This window comes from Salvelinus fontinalis, chromosome 17 (assembly GCF_029448725.1).
Source record: "Salvelinus fontinalis isolate EN_2023a chromosome 17, ASM2944872v1, whole genome shotgun sequence".
Classification (NCBI taxonomy): Eukaryota; Metazoa; Chordata; class Actinopteri; order Salmoniformes; family Salmonidae; genus Salvelinus; species Salvelinus fontinalis.
The window spans coordinates 11,081,196-11,100,851 of NC_074681.1; the positions used below are offsets into that span (position 1 = coordinate 11,081,196).

A 19,656-nucleotide genomic window follows, 5' to 3' on the forward strand; every position below is an offset into this window, starting at 1 on the left:
TGGTCTGACGGTCTGTTGGTGTGATGGTGTGTTGGTCTGATGGTCTGTTGGTGTGTTGGTCTGTTGGTCTGTTGGTGTGATGGTGTGTTGGTCTGTTGGTGTGATTGTGTGATGGTGTGTTGGTCTGATGGTGTGTTGGTCTGATGGTCTGATGGTGTGATGGTGTGTTGGTGTGATGGTCTGATGGTGTGTTGGTCTGATGGTGTGATGGTCTGATGGTGTGATGGTCTGATGGTCTGTTGGTCTGATGGTCTGTTGGTGTGTTGGTGTGTTGTTCTGATGGTGTGTTGGTCTGATGGTCTGATGGTCTGTTGGTGTGTTGGTCTGTTGGTGTGATGGTGTGTTGGTCTGTTGGTGTGTTGGTCTGTTGGTCTGTTGGTCTGTTGGTCTGTTGGTCTGATGGTGTGTTGGTCTGTTGGTGTGATGGTGTGTTGGTCTGTTGGTGTGTTGGTCTGTTGGTCTGTTGGTGTGATGGTGTGTTGGTCTGTTGGTCTGTTGGTGTGTTGGTCTGTTGGTGTGTTGGTCTGTTGGTCTGTTGGTCTGATGGTGTGTTGGTCTGTTGGCGTGTTGGTGTGTTGGTCTGTTGGTGTGATGGTCTGTTGGTCTGTTGGTCTGTTGGTCTGTTGGTCTGTTGGTCTGTTGGTCTGTTGGGCTGTTGGTGTGATGGTGTGTTGGTGTGTTGGTGTGATGGTGTTATGGTCTGTTGGTGTGATGGTGTGTTGGTCTGTTTGTCTGTTGGTGTGATGGTGCGTTGGTCTATTGGTCTGTTGGTCTGATGGTCTGATGGTCTGTTTGTGTGTTGGTCTGATGGTCTGTTGGTGTGTTGGTCTGATGGTGTGTTGGTCTGATGGTGTGTTGGTGTGTTGGGCTGTTGGTGTGTTGGTGTGTTGGTCTGTTGGTGTGTTGGTGTGATGGTGTGTTGGTCTGTTGGTCTGTTGGTGTGATGGTGTGATGGTGTGTTGGTCTGTTGGTCTGTTGGTCTGTTGGTGTGTTGGTCTGTTGGTGTGTTGGTCTGTTGGTGTGTTGGTCTGTTGGTCTGTTGGTCTGATGGTGTGTTGGTCTGTTGGTGTGTTGGTCTGTTGGTGTGATGGTGTGTTGGTCTGTTGGTCTGTTGGTGTGTTGGTCTGTTGGTGTGTTGGTCTGTTGGGCTGTTGGGCTGTTGGTGTGATTGTGTGTTGCTGTGATGGTGTGTTGGTGTGATGGTGTGTTGGTCTGTTGGTGTGATGGTGCGTTGGTCTATTGGTCTGTTGGTCTGATGGTCTGATGGTCTGTTGGTGTGTTGGTCTGATGGTGTGTTGGTGTGTTGGTCTGATGGTGTGTTGGTGTGTTGGTGTGATGGTGTGTTGGTCTGTTGGTCTGTTGGTGTGTTGGTGTGATGGTGTGTTGGTCTGTTGGTCTGTTGGTCTGTTGGTGTGATGGTGCGTTGGTCTATTGGTCTGTTGGTGTGTTGGTCTGATGGTCTGTTGGTGCGTTGGTCTGTTGGTCTGTTGGTGTGATGGTGTGTTGGTCTGTTGGTGTGATGGTGCGTTGGTCTATTGGTGTGTTGGTGTGTTGGTCTGATGGTGTGTTGGTCTGTTGCTCTGTTGATGTGTTGGTCTGATGGTGCGTTGGTCTGTTGCTCTGTTGATGTGTTGGTCTGATGGTGTGTTCGTCTGATGGTGTGTTGGTCTGATGGTCTGATGGTGTGTTGGTCTGATGGTCTGATGGTCTGATGGTCTGTTGGTGTGTTGGTCTGATGGTCTGTTGGTCTGATGGTCTGTTGGTGTGTTGGTCTAATGGTCTGTTGGGGTGTTGGTCTGATAGTCTGATGGTCTGACGGTGTGTTGGTCTGACGGTGTGTTGGTCTGTTCGTGTGATGGTGTGTTGGTCTGATGGTCTGTTGGTGTGTTGGTCTGTTGGTCTGTTGGTGTGATGGTGTGTTGGTCTGTTGGTCTGTTGGTGTGATTGTGTGATGGTCTGTTGGTGTGTTGGTCTGATGGTCTGATGGTCTGATGGTGTGTTGGTCTGATGGTCTGATGGTGTGATGGTCTGATGGTCTGATGGTGTGATGGTCTGATGGTCTGTTGGTCTGTTGGTCTGTTGGTCTGATGGTGTGTTGGTCTGTTGGTGTGATGGTGTGTTGGTCTGTTGGTGTGTTGGTCTGTTGGTCTGTTGGTGTGATGGTGTGATGGTGTGTTGGTCTGTTGGTCTGTTGGTGTGTTGGTCTGTTGGTCTGTTGGTCTGTTGGTCTGTTGGTCTGTTGGTCTGATGGTCTGTTGGCGTGTTGGTGTGTTGGTCTGTTGGTGTGATGGTCTGTTGGTCTGTTGGTGTGTTGGTCTGTTGGTCTGTTGGTCTGTTGGTCTGTTGGTCTGTTGGGCTGTTGGTGTGATGGTGTGTTGGTGTGTTGGTGTGATGGTGTGTTGGTCTGTTGGTGTGATGGTGTGTTGGTCTGTTTGTCTGTTGGTGTGATGGTGCGTTGGTCTATTGGTCTGTTGGTCTGATGGTCTGATGCTGTTTGTGTGTTGGTCTGATGGTCTGTTGGTGTGTTGGTCTGATGGTGTGTTGGTCTGATGGTGTGTTGGTGTGTTGGGCTGTTGGTGTGTTGGTGTGTTGGTCTGTTGGTGTGTTGGTGTGATGGTGTGTTGGTCTGTTGGTCTGTTGGTGTGATGGTGTGATGGTGTGTTGGTCTGTTGGTCTGTTGGTCTGTTGGTGTGTTGGTCTGTTGGTGTGTTGGTCTGTTGGTCTGTTGGTCTGATGGTGTGTTGGTCTGTTGGTGTGTTGGTGTGTTGGTCTGTTGGTGTGATGGTGTGTTGGTCTGTTGGTCTGTTGGTGTGTTGGTCTGTTGGTGTGTTGGTCTGTTGGGCTGTTGGGCTGTTGGTGTGATGGTGTGTTGCTGTGATGGTGTGTTGGTGTGATGGTGTGTTGGTCTGTTGGTGTGATGGTGCGTTGGTCTATTGGTCTGTTGGTCTGATGGTCTGATGGTCTGTTGGTGTGTTGGTCTGATGGTGTGTTGGTGTGTTGGTCTGATGGTGTGTTGGTGTGTTGGTCTGTTGGTGTGTTGGTGTGATGGTGTGTTGGTCTGTTGGTCTGTTGGTGTGTTGGTGTGATGGTGTGTTGGTCTGTTGGTCTGTTGGTCTGTTGGTCTGTTGGTGTGATGGTGCGTTGGTCTATTGGTCTGTTGGTGTGTTGGTCTGATGGTCTGTTGGTGCGTTGGTCTGTTGGTCTGTTGGTGTGATGGTGTGTTGGTCTGTTGGTGTGATGGTGCGTTGGTCTATTGGTGTGTTGGTGTGTTGGTCTGATGGTGTGTTGGTCTGTTGCTCTGTTGATGTGTTGGTCTGATGGTGCGTTGGTCTGTTGCTCTGTTGATGTGTTGGTCTGATGGTGTGTTCGTCTGATGGTGTGTTGGTCTGATGGTCTGATGGTGTGTTGGTCTGATGGTCTGATGGTCTGATGGTCTGTTGGTGTGTTGGTCTGATGGTCTGTTGGTCTGATGGTCTGTTGGTGTGTTGGTCTAATGGTCTGTTGGGGTGTTGGTCTGATAGTCTGATGGTCTGACGGTGTGTTGGTCTGACGGTGTGTTGGTCTGTTCGTGTGATGGTGTGTTGGTCTGATGGTCTGTTGGTGTGTTGGTCTGTTGGTCTGTTGGTGTGATGGTGTGTTGGTGTGTTGGGCTGTTGGTGTGTTGGTGCGTTGGTCTATTGGTCTGTTGGTCTGATGGTCTGATGGTCTGTTTGTGTGTTGGTCTGATGGTCTGTTGGTGTGTTGGTCTGATGGTGTGTTGGTCTGATGGTGTGTTGGTGTGTTGGGCTGTTGGTGTGTTGGTGTGTTGGTCTGTTGGTGTGTTGGTGTGATGGTGTGTTGGTCTGTTGGTCTGTTGGTGTGATGGTGTGATGGTGTGTTGGTCTGTTGGTCTGTTGGTCTGTTGGTGTGTTGGTCTGTTGGTGTGTTGGTCTGTTGGTGTGTTGGTCTGTTGGTCTGTTGGTCTGATGGTGTGTTGGTCTGTTGGTGTGTTGGTCTGTTGGTGTGATGGTGTGTTGGTCTGTTGGTCTGTTGGTGTGTTGGTCTGTTGGTGTGTTGGTCTGTTGGGCTGTTGGGCTGTTGGTGTGATTGTGTGTTGCTGTGATGGTGTGTTGGTGTGATGGTGTGTTGGTCTGTTGGTGTGATGGTGCGTTGGTCTATTGGTCTGTTGGTCTGATGGTCTGATGGTCTGTTGGTGTGTTGGTCTGATGGTGTGTTGGTGTGTTGGTCTGATGGTGTGTTGGTGTGTTGGTGTGATGGTGTGTTGGTCTGTTGGTCTGTTGGTGTGTTGGTGTGATGGTGTGTTGGTCTGTTGGTCTGTTGGTCTGTTGGTGTGATGGTGCGTTGGTCTATTGGTCTGTTGGTGTGTTGGTCTGATGGTCTGTTGGTGCGTTGGTCTGTTGGTCTGTTGGTGTGATGGTGTGTTGGTCTGTTGGTGTGATGGTGCGTTGGTCTATTGGTGTGTTGGTGTGTTGGTCTGATGGTGTGTTGGTCTGTTGCTCTGTTGATGTGTTGGTCTGATGGTGCGTTGGTCTGTTGCTCTGTTGATGTGTTGGTCTGATGGTGTGTTCGTCTGATGGTGTGTTGGTCTGATGGTCTGATGGTGTGTTGGTCTGATGGTCTGATGGTCTGATGGTCTGTTGGTGTGTTGGTCTGATGGTCTGTTGGTCTGATGGTCTGTTGGTGTGTTGGTCTAATGGTCTGTTGGGGTGTTGGTCTGATAGTCTGATGGTCTGACGGTGTGTTGGTCTGACGGTGTGTTGGTCTGTTCGTGTGATGGTGTGTTGGTCTGATGGTCTGTTGGTGTGTTGGTCTGTTGGTCTGTTGGTGTGATGGTGTGTTGGTCTGTTGGTCTGTTGGTGTGATTGTGTGATGGTCTGTTGGTGTGTTGGTCTGATGGTCTGATGGTCTGATGGTGTGTTGGTCTGATGGTCTGATGGTGTGATGGTCTGATGGTCTGATGGTGTGATGGTCTGATGGTCTGTTGGTCTGTTGGTCTGTTGGTCTGATGGTGTGTTGGTCTGTTGGTGTGATGGTGTGTTGGTCTGTTGGTGTGTTGGTCTGTTGGTCTGTTGGTGTGATGGTGTGATGGTGTGTTGGTCTGTTGGTCTGTTGGTGTGTTGGTCTGTTGGTCTGTTGGTCTGTTGGTCTGTTGGTCTGTTGGTCTGATGGTCTGTTGGCGTGTTGGTGTGTTGGTCTGTTGGTGTGATGGTCTGTTGGTCTGTTGGTGTGTTGGTCTGTTGGTCTGTTGGTCTGTTGGTCTGTTGGTCTGTTGGGCTGTTGGTGTGATGGTGTGTTGGTGTGTTGGTGTGATGGTGTGTTGGTCTGTTGGTGTGATGGTGTGTTGGTCTGTTTGTCTGTTGGTGTGATGGTGCGTTGGTCTATTGGTCTGTTGGTCTGATGGTCTGATGCTGTTTGTGTGTTGGTCTGATGGTCTGTTGGTGTGTTGGTCTGATGGTGTGTTGGTCTGATGGTGTGTTGGTGTGTTGGGCTGTTGGTGTGTTGGTGTGTTGGTCTGTTGGTGTGTTGGTGTGATGGTGTGTTGGTCTGTTGGTCTGTTGGTGTGATGGTGTGATGGTGTGTTGGTCTGTTGGTCTGTTGGTCTGTTGGTGTGTTGGTCTGTTGGTGTGTTGGTCTGTTGGTCTGTTGGTCTGATGGTGTGTTGGTCTGTTGGTGTGTTGGTGTGTTGGTCTGTTGGTGTGATGGTGTGTTGGTCTGTTGGTCTGTTGGTGTGTTGGTCTGTTGGTGTGTTGGTCTGTTGGGCTGTTGGGCTGTTGGTGTGATGGTGTGTTGCTGTGATGGTGTGTTGGTGTGATGGTGTGTTGGTCTGTTGGTGTGATGGTGCGTTGGTCTATTGGTCTGTTGGTCTGATGGTCTGATGGTCTGTTGGTGTGTTGGTCTGATGGTGTGTTGGTGTGTTGGTCTGATGGTGTGTTGGTGTGTTGGTCTGTTGGTGTGTTGGTGTGATGGTGTGTTGGTCTGTTGGTCTGTTGGTGTGTTGGTGTGATGGTGTGTTGGTCTGTTGGTCTGTTGGTCTGTTGGTCTGTTGGTGTGATGGTGCGTTGGTCTATTGGTCTGTTGGTGTGTTGGTCTGATGGTCTGTTGGTGCGTTGGTCTGTTGGTCTGTTGGTGTGATGGTGTGTTGGTCTGTTGGTGTGATGGTGCGTTGGTCTATTGGTGTGTTGGTGTGTTGGTCTGATGGTGTGTTGGTCTGTTGCTCTGTTGATGTGTTGGTCTGATGGTGCGTTGGTCTGTTGCTCTGTTGATGTGTTGGTCTGATGGTGTGTTCGTCTGATGGTGTGTTGGTCTGATGGTCTGATGGTGTGTTGGTCTGATGGTCTGATGGTCTGATGGTCTGTTGGTGTGTTGGTCTGATGGTCTGTTGGTCTGATGGTCTGTTGGTGTGTTGGTCTAATGGTCTGTTGGGGTGTTGGTCTGATAGTCTGATGGTCTGACGGTGTGTTGGTCTGACGGTGTGTTGGTCTGTTCGTGTGATGGTGTGTTGGTCTGATGGTCTGTTGGTGTGTTGGTCTGTTGGTCTGTTGGTGTGATGGTGTGTTGGTCTGTTGGTCTGTTGGTGTGATTGTGTGATGGTCTGTTGGTGTGTTGGTCTGATGGTCTGATGGTCTGATGGTGTGTTGGTCTGATGGTCTGATGGTGTGATGGTCTGATGGTCTGATGGTGTGATGGTCTGATGGTCTGTTGGTCTGATGGTCTGTTGGTGTGTTGGTCTGATGGTGTGTTGGTCTGATGGTGTTTTGGTCTGATGGTCTGATGGTCTGTTGGTGTGATGGTCTGATGGTGTGTTGGTCTGATGGTCTGATGGTCTGTTGGTGTGTTGGTCTGTTGGTGTGATGGTGTGTTGGTGTGATGGTGTGTTGGTCTGTTGGTCTGTTGGTGTGATGGTCTGTTGGTGTGTTGGTCTGTTGGTGTGTTGGTCTGTTGGTCTGATGGTGTGTTGGTGTGTTGGTGTGATGGTGTGATGGTGTGTTGGTCTTTGGTGTGTTGGTGTGTTGGTCTGTTGGTGTGATGGTGTCTTGGTGTGATGGTCTGTTGGTGTGAAGGTGTGATGATGTGATGGTGTGTTTGTGTCATGGTGTGTTGGTGTGATGGTGTGTTGGTCTGTTGGTGTGTTGGTGTGATGGTAGATGGTGTGATGGTGTGATGGTGTGATGGTGTTTTGGTGTGATGGTGTGATGGTAGATGATGTGATGGTGTGATGGTGTTTTGGTGTGTTGGTGTGATGGTGCATAGGTCCAGGTGCAGGGGGAAGGGAGCCTGTCAGCTTATTCACTGGCCTATTGATTTCTCTGCTCCACTCGCTTTAAAGAACGACTAGCCACAGCATGTTTATCTGTCACACACACACACACACACACACACACACACACACACACACACACACACACACACACACACACACACACACACACACACATACACACACACACACTTTATTGGTACTATGGCTATCATAAAGGCTCCCAACAGTTGGGGTCAATTGCTATGAAAGACAGACAGACATTTATAAACCAAAGCATATCACAGGAGCTGGATAGAGAAGAAAGCAATGAATTTGTTAATAGGCCACAAATGCAGTATAATATCAGAATTTTAATTTAGCCAATTATTATGGCATACTGTGGTGTTGTGTTTTGTTCTACTCCTGTTACTTGATGATTATTGTGAGGATGTCAGACAGTCAGAGACACGCAGTGTGGAAGATAGAATGAGCCTGCAGGATAATCATAGCCTGGGAATTGATTTTTATCCTTGTGTATGCTGGGTAAACAAATACACACACACACACACACACACACACACACACACACACACACACACACACACACACACACACACACACACACACACACACACACACACACACACACACACACACACACACACACACACACACACACACACACACACACACACACACGATTGTGCTGTGCCTCCATCTTCAACCGTTCCTTCCGATATATCATGATTATGTCATAACATAATTAATATCAGCAGTTTAATAAGTGCTGAGAGAAACGAGGTATTTAACCTCAGACATAATGAGGTAAGATGAAAATGGATTGCCCTCTACAGCCGCTGCAGATCCAGCCTGGGATCCTTTCCAACTGGTAACCATGACAACAGAGACCAGCATGAAGGTGATGGCTGGTTGAAGTTTGGTTCTGGGGATAGTGGTCCTTTAGAAGAAACATGAAAATGGATCTTGATGTAGTAGTTATGGTGAGCCCAGTACCATTAACACTGTCCAGAATGGTGCCTGTCCTTAGTGTCCTGGTCCCAGTGTGGTTGGCTGCCTGTCCTTAGTGTCCTGGTCCCAGTGTGGTTGTTTGCCTGTCCTTAGTGTCCTGGTCCCAGTGTGGTTGGTTGCCTGTCCTTAGTGTCCTGGTCCCAGTGTGGTTGGTTGCCTGTCCTTAGTGTCCTGGTCCCAGTGTGGTTGGTTGCCTGTTCTTAGTGTCCTGGTCCCAGTGTGGTTGGTTGCCTGTCCTTAGTGTCCTGGTCCCAGTGTGGTTGGTTGCCTGTTCTTAGTGTCCTGGTCCCAGTGTGGTTGGTTGCCTGTCCTTAGTGTCCTGGTCCCAGTGTGGTTGGTTGCCTGTTCTTAGTGTCCTGGTCCCAGTGTGGTTGGTTGCCTGTCCTTAGTGTCCTGGTCCCAGTGTGGTTGGTTGCCTGTTCTTAGTGTCCTGGTCCCAGTGTGGTTGGTTGCCTGTCCTTAGTGTCCTGGTCCCAGTGTGGTTGGTTGCCTGTTCTTAGTGTCCTGGTCCCAGTGTGGTTGGTTGCCTGTTCTTAGTGTCCTGGTCCCTGTGTGGTTGGTTGCCTGTTCTTAGTGTCCTAGTCCCAGTGTGGTTGGTTGCCTGTCCTTAGTGTCCTGGTCCCAGTGTGGTTGGTTGCCTGTTCTTAGTGTCCTAGTCCCAGTGTGGTTGGTTGCCTGTCCTTAGTGTCCTGGTCCCAGTGTGGTTGGTTGCCTGTTCTTAGTGTCCTGGTCCCAGTGTGGTTGGTTGCCTGTTCTTAGTGTCCTGGTCCCAGTGTGGTTGGTTGCCTGTTCTTAGTGTCCTGGTCCCAGTGTGGTTGGTTGCCTGTTCTTAGTGTCCTGGTCCCTGTGTGGTTGGTTGCCTGTTCTTAGTGTCCTGGTCCCAGTGTGGTTGGTTGCCTGTTCTTAGTGTCCTGGTCCCTGTGTGGTTGGTTGCCTGTTCTTAGTGTCCTGGTCCCAGTGTGGTTGGTTGCCTGTTCTTAGTGTCCTAGTCCCAGTGTGGTTGGTTGCCTGTCCTTAGTGTCCTGGTCCCAGTGTGGTTGGTTGCCTGTTCTTAGTGTCCTGGTCCCAGTGTGGTTGGTTGCCTGTTCTTAGTGTCCTGGTCCCAGTGTGGTTGGTTGCCTGTTCTTAGTGTCCTGGTCCCAGTGTGGTTGGTAAGTAAAGTTGCTGTTCGTCAAAAAGGTTCTTGGACATTTTCTGGTGCTATTTCTTATGTTTCTCCTTAAGCAAAACTTTAAGAAGAAATTAGATTATTGAAAATAAAGTTATTGGAAATGTTGTTAGTTCCAAGATAGCCAAACCCCTCGTCTCAAACTCAGGGCAGTGAGAGAAAAAACTCATGAAAGCAAATGAACATGTTTAATTCACTCACAAACGTCTGAAAGTGAAAGTTTCAGTATTGATTATTCTAAGAAATATGCAGACGTGATTGCCATTGCTAGCTAGTAAAACGGTTTCCTAGCAACAAACATCTTAAGAAGAATTTTAAGAAGATATTTGAGAAAGTCCATAAGAAAATCATTAAATCTCAAGATATTGTTGAGGAATTGCACTTATCTTATGATTATTTTTTTTTTCTTAAGAATCTTCTTAAGTTTTGCGTAGGAAGTGTTTTGTGATTCCGGGCCCTGTAGCCCAGTAGCAGAATCAGACTCAGCATAGCACTGAGGTTACACTGCACTTCCATGCACTTCCATGTCAGTCCATTGCAGAGAGATGCATGAACTTCATGGCTCAGTCATTTTAGGTGGAGGTAGAGGTGGTGTGTGTGTGTGTGTGTGTGTGTGTGTGTGTGTGTGTGTGTGTGTGTGTGTGTGTGTGTGTGTGTGTAGGCTATGGGTCTCTTTACACCTGAGGGGAAGAGAAACAGAGTGAGAAAGGGGACAGGGGGGCGGGGGAAGTGGGAAGGGGGAAGGGGGAAGTGGGACATGGGACGGGGGAAGTGGGAAGGGGGAAGGGGGAAGTGGGACGTGGGATGGGGGACAGGGGAAGTGGGAAGGGGGAAGGGGGAAGTGGGAAGTGGGAAGTGGGAAGTGGGACGTGGGAAGTGGGACGTGGGAAGTGGGACGTGGGATGGGGGACAGGGGAAGTGGGAAAGGGGAAGTGGGACGTAGGATGGGGGACAGGGGAAGTGGGAAAGGGGAAGTGGGAAGGGGGGATGGGGGAAGTGGGAAGGGGGAAGTGGGACGTGGGATGGGGGACAGGGGAAGTGGGAAAGGGGAAGTGGGACGTGGGACGGGGGAAGTGGGACGTGGGACGGGGGACGGGGGAAGTGGGAAGGGGGACGTGGGATGGGGGACAGGGGACGGGGGACGTGGGACGGGGGACGGGGGAAGGGGGACGTGGGATGGGGGACAGGGGACGGGGGAAGTGGGAAGGGGGAAGGGGGACGGGGGACGGGGGAAGTGGGAAGTGGGAAGGGGGATGGGGGACGTGGGAAGGGGGAAGTGGGACGTGGGACGGGGGACGGAGGAAGTGGGAAGGGGGAAGTGGGAAGGGGGACGTGGGAAGTGGGAAGGGGGACGTGGGATGGGGGACAGGGGAAGTGGGAAGGGGGAAGGGGGGAAGTGGGAAGGGGGGAAGTGGGAAGGGGGAAGTGGGAAGTGGGATGGGGGACAGGGGAAGTGGGAAAGGGGAAGTGGGAAGGGGGACGGGGGATAAGGGACGGGGGAAGGGGGACGGGGGAAAAGGGACGGGGGAAGTGGGAAGGGGGAAGGGGGACGGGGAAAAGGGACGGGGGAAGTGGGAAGGGGGACGGGGGAAGTGGGAAGGGGGACGGGGGAAGTGGGAAGGGGGAAGGGGGACGGGGAAAAGGGACGGGGGAAGTGGGAAGGGGGACGGGGGAAGTGGGAAGGGGGACGGGGGAAGTGGGAAGGGGGACGGGGGAAAAGGGACGGGGGAAGGGGGACGGGGGATGGGGGATGGGGGAAGTGGGGAAGGGGGACGGGGGAAAGGGGAAGTGGGGAAGTGGGAAGTGGGACGGGGGAAGTGGGAAGGGGGAAAAGGGACGGGGGAAGGGGAAGGGGGACGGGGGATGGGGGATGGGGGAAGTGGGGATGGGGGATTGGGGATGGGGGAAGTGGGGAAGGGGGATGGGGGAAGTGGGGAAGGGGGATGGGGGATTGGGGAAGGGGGATGCGGGAAGTGGGGAAGGGGGAGGGGGGAAGGGGGAAGTGGGATTGTAAATTGCATCAAGATTAAGAAGGCAGCAGAGGTGTCTGTGCTCTTGGCAACATTTACTACAACTACTAGAATAATTTATTTACACTTGAAGGTGGTTATTGTAAATAAGAGCTCTGCCCTCAAGTCTAAGGATATCTCATTACTTTATGCCTGGCAACAGCACAGCAAAAACTAGATCTACATGCATACTGTTTGGCATGCATCCATACTGCCTTAGGCAGTTACTGTACCTCATCTGTTTTTGCTTAGATTGCTAAAGCAGGTGTCTTGCTTATCACTGAAGTTAGCATAGAAACCTACCAAGGTCATTTGAGCTGCACTACCCTCCCTCTCTTTCAGTGTGTGATAGAGAAGATATGCTACATTCTCCTGTGCTCTGCACCTTCAAAAGGAGACCCAGATTATGGCTACTGTTTTATATTTGACTCAAGTCGTTTTCACCAAAAGCCTTTCCCCTTCAGTCTCAAGTGTTATAGAAAGGAGGTATTTTTGCTCAAAGAAGCTGTTTAAACCATGACAATAAGCTTGTGTGAAGTCTGATACTAGCAGTGACTCCAGTCTTTTGTAGTTGTATAAGTGAATCTCCATCCATTTAGGTGTGTCAATGGGTCCTTTCTGAGGACTGTGACTGTCTGAGACTGACAAGTCTGTCATGCATCTAAAATGAATGAATAAACCGTTTTTTCACTATCATCTAATCTCTCTCTTTCTCTTTTCTTTCTCTCTCTCTCTCTCTCTCTCTCTCTCTCTCTCTCTCTCTCTCTCTCTCTCTCTCTCTCTCTCTCTCTCTCTCTCTCTCTCTCTCTCGCTCTGTCTCTCTCTCTGTCTCTCTCTCTCTGTCTGTCTGTCTGTCTCTGTCTGTCTGTCTGTCTCTGTCTGTCTCTCTCTCTCTCTCTCTCTCTCTCTCTCTCTCTCTCTCTCTCTCTCTCTCTCTCTCTCTCTGTCTCTCTCTCTCAATTCAATTCAATTCAATTCAATTGACTTTATTGACATGGTAGGTTCGTTATTACTTACATTGTCAAAGTATACATATCGAAAAATAAAAATCAAATATATATGTATATATATACAAAATATATATATATTTATATATAAATAAATGGTGGGACCAACAGCAATAATAACAGTAGTAGTGGACATGGGATTACCATTAACAACAACTACAACAACAATATTAATCAGAACAACAATAAATTAAAGCAACAGTAGTAGACCAGTGTCAATATGACTTGAGAAGACATATGACCTGGTATGAAAGACAAAACAAAACTAAGCTAAATGGGAAATATTATCAATATTACTTTGCATTTTTCACTGGCTGTCCCTCAGGTTGTGGCAGGAGGACACATATTTGGCTGCCAAAATATGCCTCTCTCTCTCTCTCTCTCTCTCTCTGTCTCTGTCTCTCTCTGTATCTGTCTCTGTCTCTCTCTCTCTGTCGCTCTCTCGCTCTCTCTCTCCCTGTCTCTCTCTCTGTCTCTCTCTCTGTCTCTGTCTCTCTCTGTCTCTGTCTCTCTCTGTCTCTGTCTCTCTGTCTCTCTCTGTCTCTCTCTGTCTCTCTCTCTCTCTGTCAATTCAATTCAATTCAATTGACTTTATCGACATGGCAAGTTCGTTATTACTTCATTGTCAAAGTATACATATCGAAAAATAAAAATCAAATATATATGTATATATATACAATATATATATATATATCTACATATAAATAAATCTATATATATACAAAATATATATATATTTATATATAAATAAATGGTGGGACCAACAGTAATAATAACAGTAGTAGTGGACATGGGATTACCATTAACAACAACAACAATATTAATCAGAACAACAATAAATTAAAGCAACAGTAGTAGACCAGTGTCAATATGACTTGACTTGAGACAAAACAAAACTAAGCTAAATGGGAAATATTATCAACATTACTTTGCACTTTTCACTGGCTGTCCCTCAGGTTGTGGCAGGAGGACACATATTTGGCTGCCAAAACTGCACATTTTGGCTTTTCACCCAATAAATATTTGATTTTTTCTTCATCTTTTATAGTTTCAAATTCTTTGTATTGAGTTATAATTTTGGGAAAGAAATATGCTCTTAGGTCTGAGTATTTGTCACAGTGTAGTAGGAAATGCACCTCTGTCTCTACCTCTCCTCTGGAGCAGAGTGAGCACAGCCTGTCCTCTCTGGGCAGCCAGGTTTGTCTGTGACGACCGGTCTCTATAGCCAGACGGTGCTCACTGAGTCTGTACCTAGTCAATGTTTTCCTCAGTTTTCTGACAGTGGTCAGATAGTCTGCCACCATGTACTGTCTGTTTAGAGCCAAATAGCATTGAAGTTTACTTTGATTTTTTGTGGTGTCTTTCCAATAGGTTATATATTTTTATTTTTGTTTTGTGATGATTTGGTTGGGCCAGATTTTCTGAGGGCTGTCCCGAGGCTCTATGGGGTTGGTTTGGGTTGGTGAACTGAGCCTCAGAACCAGCTGGCTGAGGGGACTCTTCTCTGGTTTCGTCTCTTGACATTGTAGAGCTGTGTGATGGAATGTTTTAGGGTCACTTGTTTTTAGATGGTTGTAAAATTTGATGGCTCTTTTTTCTATTCGAATGAGGAGGGGGTATTGGCCCAATTCTGCCCTACATGCGTTATTTGGAGTTTTTCTTTGTACTTGCAATACAGTCTTGCAAAACTCTGCATGCAATATTTCAGTTGGATGTTTGTCCCATTTAGTGAATTCATTATTAGAGAGTGGACCCCATACTTCACTGCCATATAGAGCAACTGGTTCTATAACTGATTGAAAAATTTTGAGCCAGATTCTAATTGGAATTTCAATTTTGATGTTCCTTTTAATGGCATAGAATGCTCTTCTTGCTTTGTCTCTCAGCTCATTCACAGCCATGTGAAAGCTACCTGTGTTGCTCATATTTAGTCCTAGATATGTGTAGTTTTTGGTGTGTTCTAATAGAACTGTGTCCAAATAGAATGTATATTTGTCATCCTTATTTCCCGACCTTTTTTGGAATATCATTATATTTGTTTTTTTTAGGTTAACGGTCAGAGCCCAGGTCTGACAGAACCTGTGAAGACGATCTAGGTGCTGCTGTAACCCCTCTTTAGTGGGAGACAGCAGCACCAGGTCATCTGCGTACAGCAGACACTTGATTTCAGTGTTGTGTAGGGTGATACCAGGTGCTGCCGATTCTTCTAATGTTTTTGCCAATTCATTAATGTAGATGTTAAATAATGTTGGACTTATTGGGCAGCCCTGTTTCACTCCCCGCCCCTGAGAGAAGAAGTCTGTTTGCTTGTTGCCAATTTTAACCGCACATTTGTTTTTAGTGTACATTGATTTAATAAAATCATATGTTTTCCCTCCAATACCACTTTCTATTAGTTTATAAAAAAGACCTTCGTGCCAAATTGAATCAAATGCTTTCTTGAAATCTACAAAACACGAGTAGATTTTGCCTTTGTTTTGGTTAACTTGTTTATCAATTAGAGTGTGGAGGGTGTAAATGTGGTCTGTTGTACGATAATTTTTCAGAAATCCAATCTGGCTTCTGCTCAGGACGTTGTGTTCGTCAAGAAAATGATGCAGTCTGCTATTTATAATACTGCAGAGAATTTTCCCCAAGTTGCTGTTAACGCAAATTCCTCTGTAATTATTTGGGTCAAATTTGTCTCCATTTTTATAGATTGGTGTGATCAATCCCTGGTTCCAAATATCGGGGAAAATACCTGCAGTGAGGATAATGTTGAAGAGTTTGAGTATAGCCAATTTGAATTTGTGGTCTGTATATTTGATCATTTCATTTAAAATACCATCAGCGCCACAGGCCTTTTTGGGTTGGAGATTGCATAGTTTTTCCAATAATTCTTCTTCTGTAATTGGGGTATCTACAGGATTCTGATAGTCTTTGACTGCTAATCTCTATCTCTATCTCTATCTCTATCTCTATCTCTATCTCTATCTCTCTGTCTGTCTGTCTGTCTGTCTGTCTGTCTGTCTGTCTGTCTGTCTGTCTGTCTGTCTGTCTCTCTCTCTCTCTCTCTCTCTCTCTCTCTCTCTCTCTCTCTCTCTCTCTCTCTCTCTCTCTCTCTCTCTCTCTCTCTCTCTCTCTCGCTCTCTTTCTCTCGCTCTCTTGCTCTCTTTCTCTCGCTCTCTTTCTCTCGCTCTCTTTCTCTCGCTCTCTTTCTCTCGCTCTCTTTCTCTCGCTCTCTTTCTCTCGCTCTCTTTCTCTCTCAATCTGTTTCTCTCGCTCTCTGTTTCTCTCTCTGTTTCTCTCGCTCTCTGTTTCTCTCTCTCATTCTTTCTCTCTGTTTCTTTCTCTCTCTAACTCTCTGTCTCTCTCTCCCTGATCAGGTGAGGAGGAGCCCTGTGTGACCAACCCGTGTGTACATGAAGGGCAGTGTCTACCTCAGGGCAAGGGCTACAGCTGTTACTGCCCACAGGGCTTCACAGGGGAGAACTGTGAGATCGGTGAGTTTACAACACACACACACACACACACACACACACACACACACACACACACACACACACACACACACACACACACACACACACACACACTACACACTACACACTACACATTAAACACACACACACACACACACACACACACACACACACACACACACACACACACACACACACACACACACACACACACACACACACACACACACACAAATCCACAAAGATACACACATACACACACCAGGACACATGCATGTGTGTGTGTCTGTGTGTAACTAAGTGATCTTAAAATAAATTAGGTGTAGGTCAAAGGTCAAAGGTCAGACGTTCCATCACCCTTTAGACAAGAGTTGGGAGGTTAGAGGTCAGCCCCCTATCTTCCTTGTATTACTGTACATCACACTCAGTAGCAACTGTGTGAATCTGTGACTTTCTTTCTTAAGGTCAGCTTACTTGTCTAGCTCAGCCCTGACTCAGATTCACAACAAACCCTGCAGGGTCATCCCTCATTCAGTGCCTGAGAGACAGTGCCAGACACTAATCATATTTACCCGTCAGCTGTGATGAGAAGGTATCTGTCTGACTGGATACTCCTGGCTTCTAGAGCAGCGAGACTGAGAGATGGGCTTAGAGCATGATGTGTGTGTGTGTGTGTGTGCGCGCGGATTTGTTGTATTTGTGGGATTATCTCTCTCAGGAGCCCTAACTCCTCTGCATTATGCATGAATGGATTACACATTCATAAGGAACAAAGGCATCATGTGTTTGGAGGGAATGTGTGTATGTATGCATGTGGGGGTTTATATGTTGCTAAAGGTTGACTTGGAGTCAGTGAGGAGTCACTCAAGGTCATGCTGGGGTGAAGTGATCACTTGAGACAGAAGACAGTGTTGCCTATGAAATTGTACTGCAGAGACAAAGAGAAGAAGCCACTTTAGACTATTGGGATGCACCCCTAGAACTATTATGGAAGAAACTGACCACCCAGTTATTCATCTATTTCATCTATTTCTATGTGTACTAGTGACTGAGGCACAATATCATGTTTACAGTAGAATCGTACCCCAGAAGGTGATGTCACCTCTACATTTTGTAGCCTAGAACCTGTCAGGGAAATTGAAAGCTATGTTTAGCCAGACATGCAGACCTAAAGGCGTATGGTACAAAGGCCCCATCAGAAGGTATTGACAGGGGCAATAGTCTGGATTGGATTTGTCTGACACCAGTGCTTGACTTGGACTGAAATAGGTGCCAGTACTCATTTTGGGTGCCAGTAGTGTTTATATTTAGGTGCAGGAGCTCCACAATACATTGAGCTACTATTCTATAAGAGGAACAGGAGCTCAAGCAGTAGAACATTTAAGGTGTTGGTACCTTATCAACACTCAGAACATAGAATATAGTTGAGTTTGAAGTGACTTTGAGAGCACAGTTTAGTGCCTTTCATCCTTGGAGTATAAATTCATGTTCTGAGGAAAACCGTTTATACAGTAGACAGTGTGTTTGGAACAGGTATTCATTCATTCAAAAGAAGACGTGAAGACTTGGGTCAGGATTCTCCGTTTTCCGAAATCCTTCTTCGTCATTAAACCGTCACCGTTTGATGAATGTTTTATTTTTCAAGAGAGCTCGACCTTCAGGAGAATACAGGAGCTGTTATTGTGATTTGTGAATGTGAACAAAATATCTCTGTTGTGTTTTGTGCAGTGAACAGATTTTAGGGGTCATAGTAAACCCTCTTGGAGCGAAACAAGGACAAGAGAGCGAGAAAGAGAGAGAGCAAGAGAGAGAAACAGAGAGTGAGAGAGACAGAGTGCTTGGCACAGGGATAATGAAATAAGTGGTTTGGTTCTGAAGTACTCTCATAGTGCTCTGATTCATGCAGCAAGAAGGAGAGGGACAAAGACAGACACACAGAAAACACCCACACTAATCTCTAGTTGCCATGGTGAGAATGAAATGATCATCCTCCCTTACAAAAAATGTACATTTAGCAGAAGCTTTTATTTTATCCAGAGCAACTTACAATTTGTGCATTCACTTTACGATAGCTAGGTGGGGCAACCACAGTCATAGTAATTAAACATGTTTAATCAATTAAACAGCTGTCAGCAAGGTCAGTGGTAGTGACAGAAAGACAAGTGGTAGTGACAGAAAGACAAGTGGTAGTGACAGAAAGACAAGTGGTAGTGACAGAAAGACAAGTGTTAGTGACAGAAAGACAAGTGTTAGTGACAGAAAGACAAGTGTTAGTGACAGAAAGACAAGTGGTAGTGACAGAAAGACAAGTGATAGTGACAGAAAGACAAGTGTTAGTGACAGAAAGACAAGTGGTAGTGACAGAAAGACAAGTGGTAGTGACAGAAAGACAAGTGGTAGTGACAGAAAGACAAGTGGTAGTGACAGAAAGACAAGTGTTAGTGACAGAAAGACAAGTGTTAGTGACAGAAAGACAAGTGGTAGTGACAGAAAGACAAGTGATAGTGACAGAAAGACAAGTGTTAGTGACAGAAAGACAAGTGTTAGTGACAGAAAGACAAGTGGTAGTGACAGAAAGACAAGTGGTAGTGACAGAAAGACAAGTGATAGTGACAGAAAGACAAGTGTTAGTGACAGAAAGACAAGTGTTAAGTGACAGAAAGACAAGTGGTAGTGACAGAAAGACAAGTGGTAGTGACAGAAAGACAAGTGTTAGTGACAGAAAGACAAGTGTTAGTGACAGAAAGACAAGTGGTAGTGACAGAAAGACAAGTGGTAGTGACAGAAAGACAAGTGTTAGTGACAGAAAGACAAGTGTTAGTGACAGAAAGACAAGTGTTAGTGACAGAAAGACAAGTGTTAGTGACAGAAAGACAAGTGTTAGTGACAGAAAGACAAGTGTTAGTGACAGAAAGACAAGTGGTAGTGACAGAAAGACAAGTGGTAGTGACAGAAAGACAAGTGGTAGTGACAGAAAGTCAAGCGTTAGTGACAGAAAGACAAGCGTTAGTGACAGAAAGACAAGCGTTAGTGACAGAAAGACAAGTGTTAGTGACAGAAAGACAAGTGTTAGTGACAGAAAGACAAGTGTTAGTGACAGAAAGACAAGTGTTAGTGACAGAAAGACAAGTGGTAGTGACAGAAAGACAAGTGGTAGTGACAGAAAGACAAGTGTTAGTGACAGAAAGACAAGTGTTAGTGACAGAAAGACAAGTGTTAGTGACAGAAAGACAAGTGGTAGTGACAGAAAGACAAGTGTTAGTGACAGAAAGACAAGTGGTAGTGACAGAAAGACAAGTGGTAGTGACAGAAAGACAAGTGGTAGAGACAGAAAGACAAGTGTTAGTGACAGAAAGACAAGTGGTCGTGACAGAAAGACAAGTGTTAGTGACAGAAAGACAAGTGGTGGTGACAGAAAGACAAGTGTTAGTGACAGAAAGACAAGTGGTAGTGACAGAAAGACAAGTGATAGTGACAGAAAGACAAGTGGTAGTGACAGAAAGACAAGTGATAGTGACAGAAAGACAAGTGATAGTGACAGAAAGACAAGTGGTAGTGACAGAAAGACAAGTGTTAGTGACAGAAAGACAAGTGGTAGTGACAGAAAGACAAGTGGTAGTGACAGAAAGACAAGTGTTAGTGACAGAAAGACAAGTGTTAGTGACAGAAAGACAAGTGTTAGTGACAGAAAGACAAGTGTTAGTGACAGAAAGACAAGTGTTAGTGACAGAAAGACAAGTGT

The 19,656-nt window shown here is 46.8% G+C and overlaps 1 protein-coding gene across 1 annotated transcript in view; it reads left to right on the forward strand.

Moving 5' to 3' along the window:
* Positions 1 to 19,656, forward strand: part of LOC129813683 (neurocan core protein-like) — a 109,467-nt gene that overhangs the window by 69,080 nt on the left and 20,731 nt on the right. Inside the window, exon 14 of the mRNA XM_055866089.1 lies at positions 15,819 to 15,935. Within this exon, the coding sequence (XP_055722064.1) occupies positions 15,819 to 15,935 (117 nt within the window). The remainder of the gene's footprint in view (positions 1 to 15,818; positions 15,936 to 19,656) is intronic.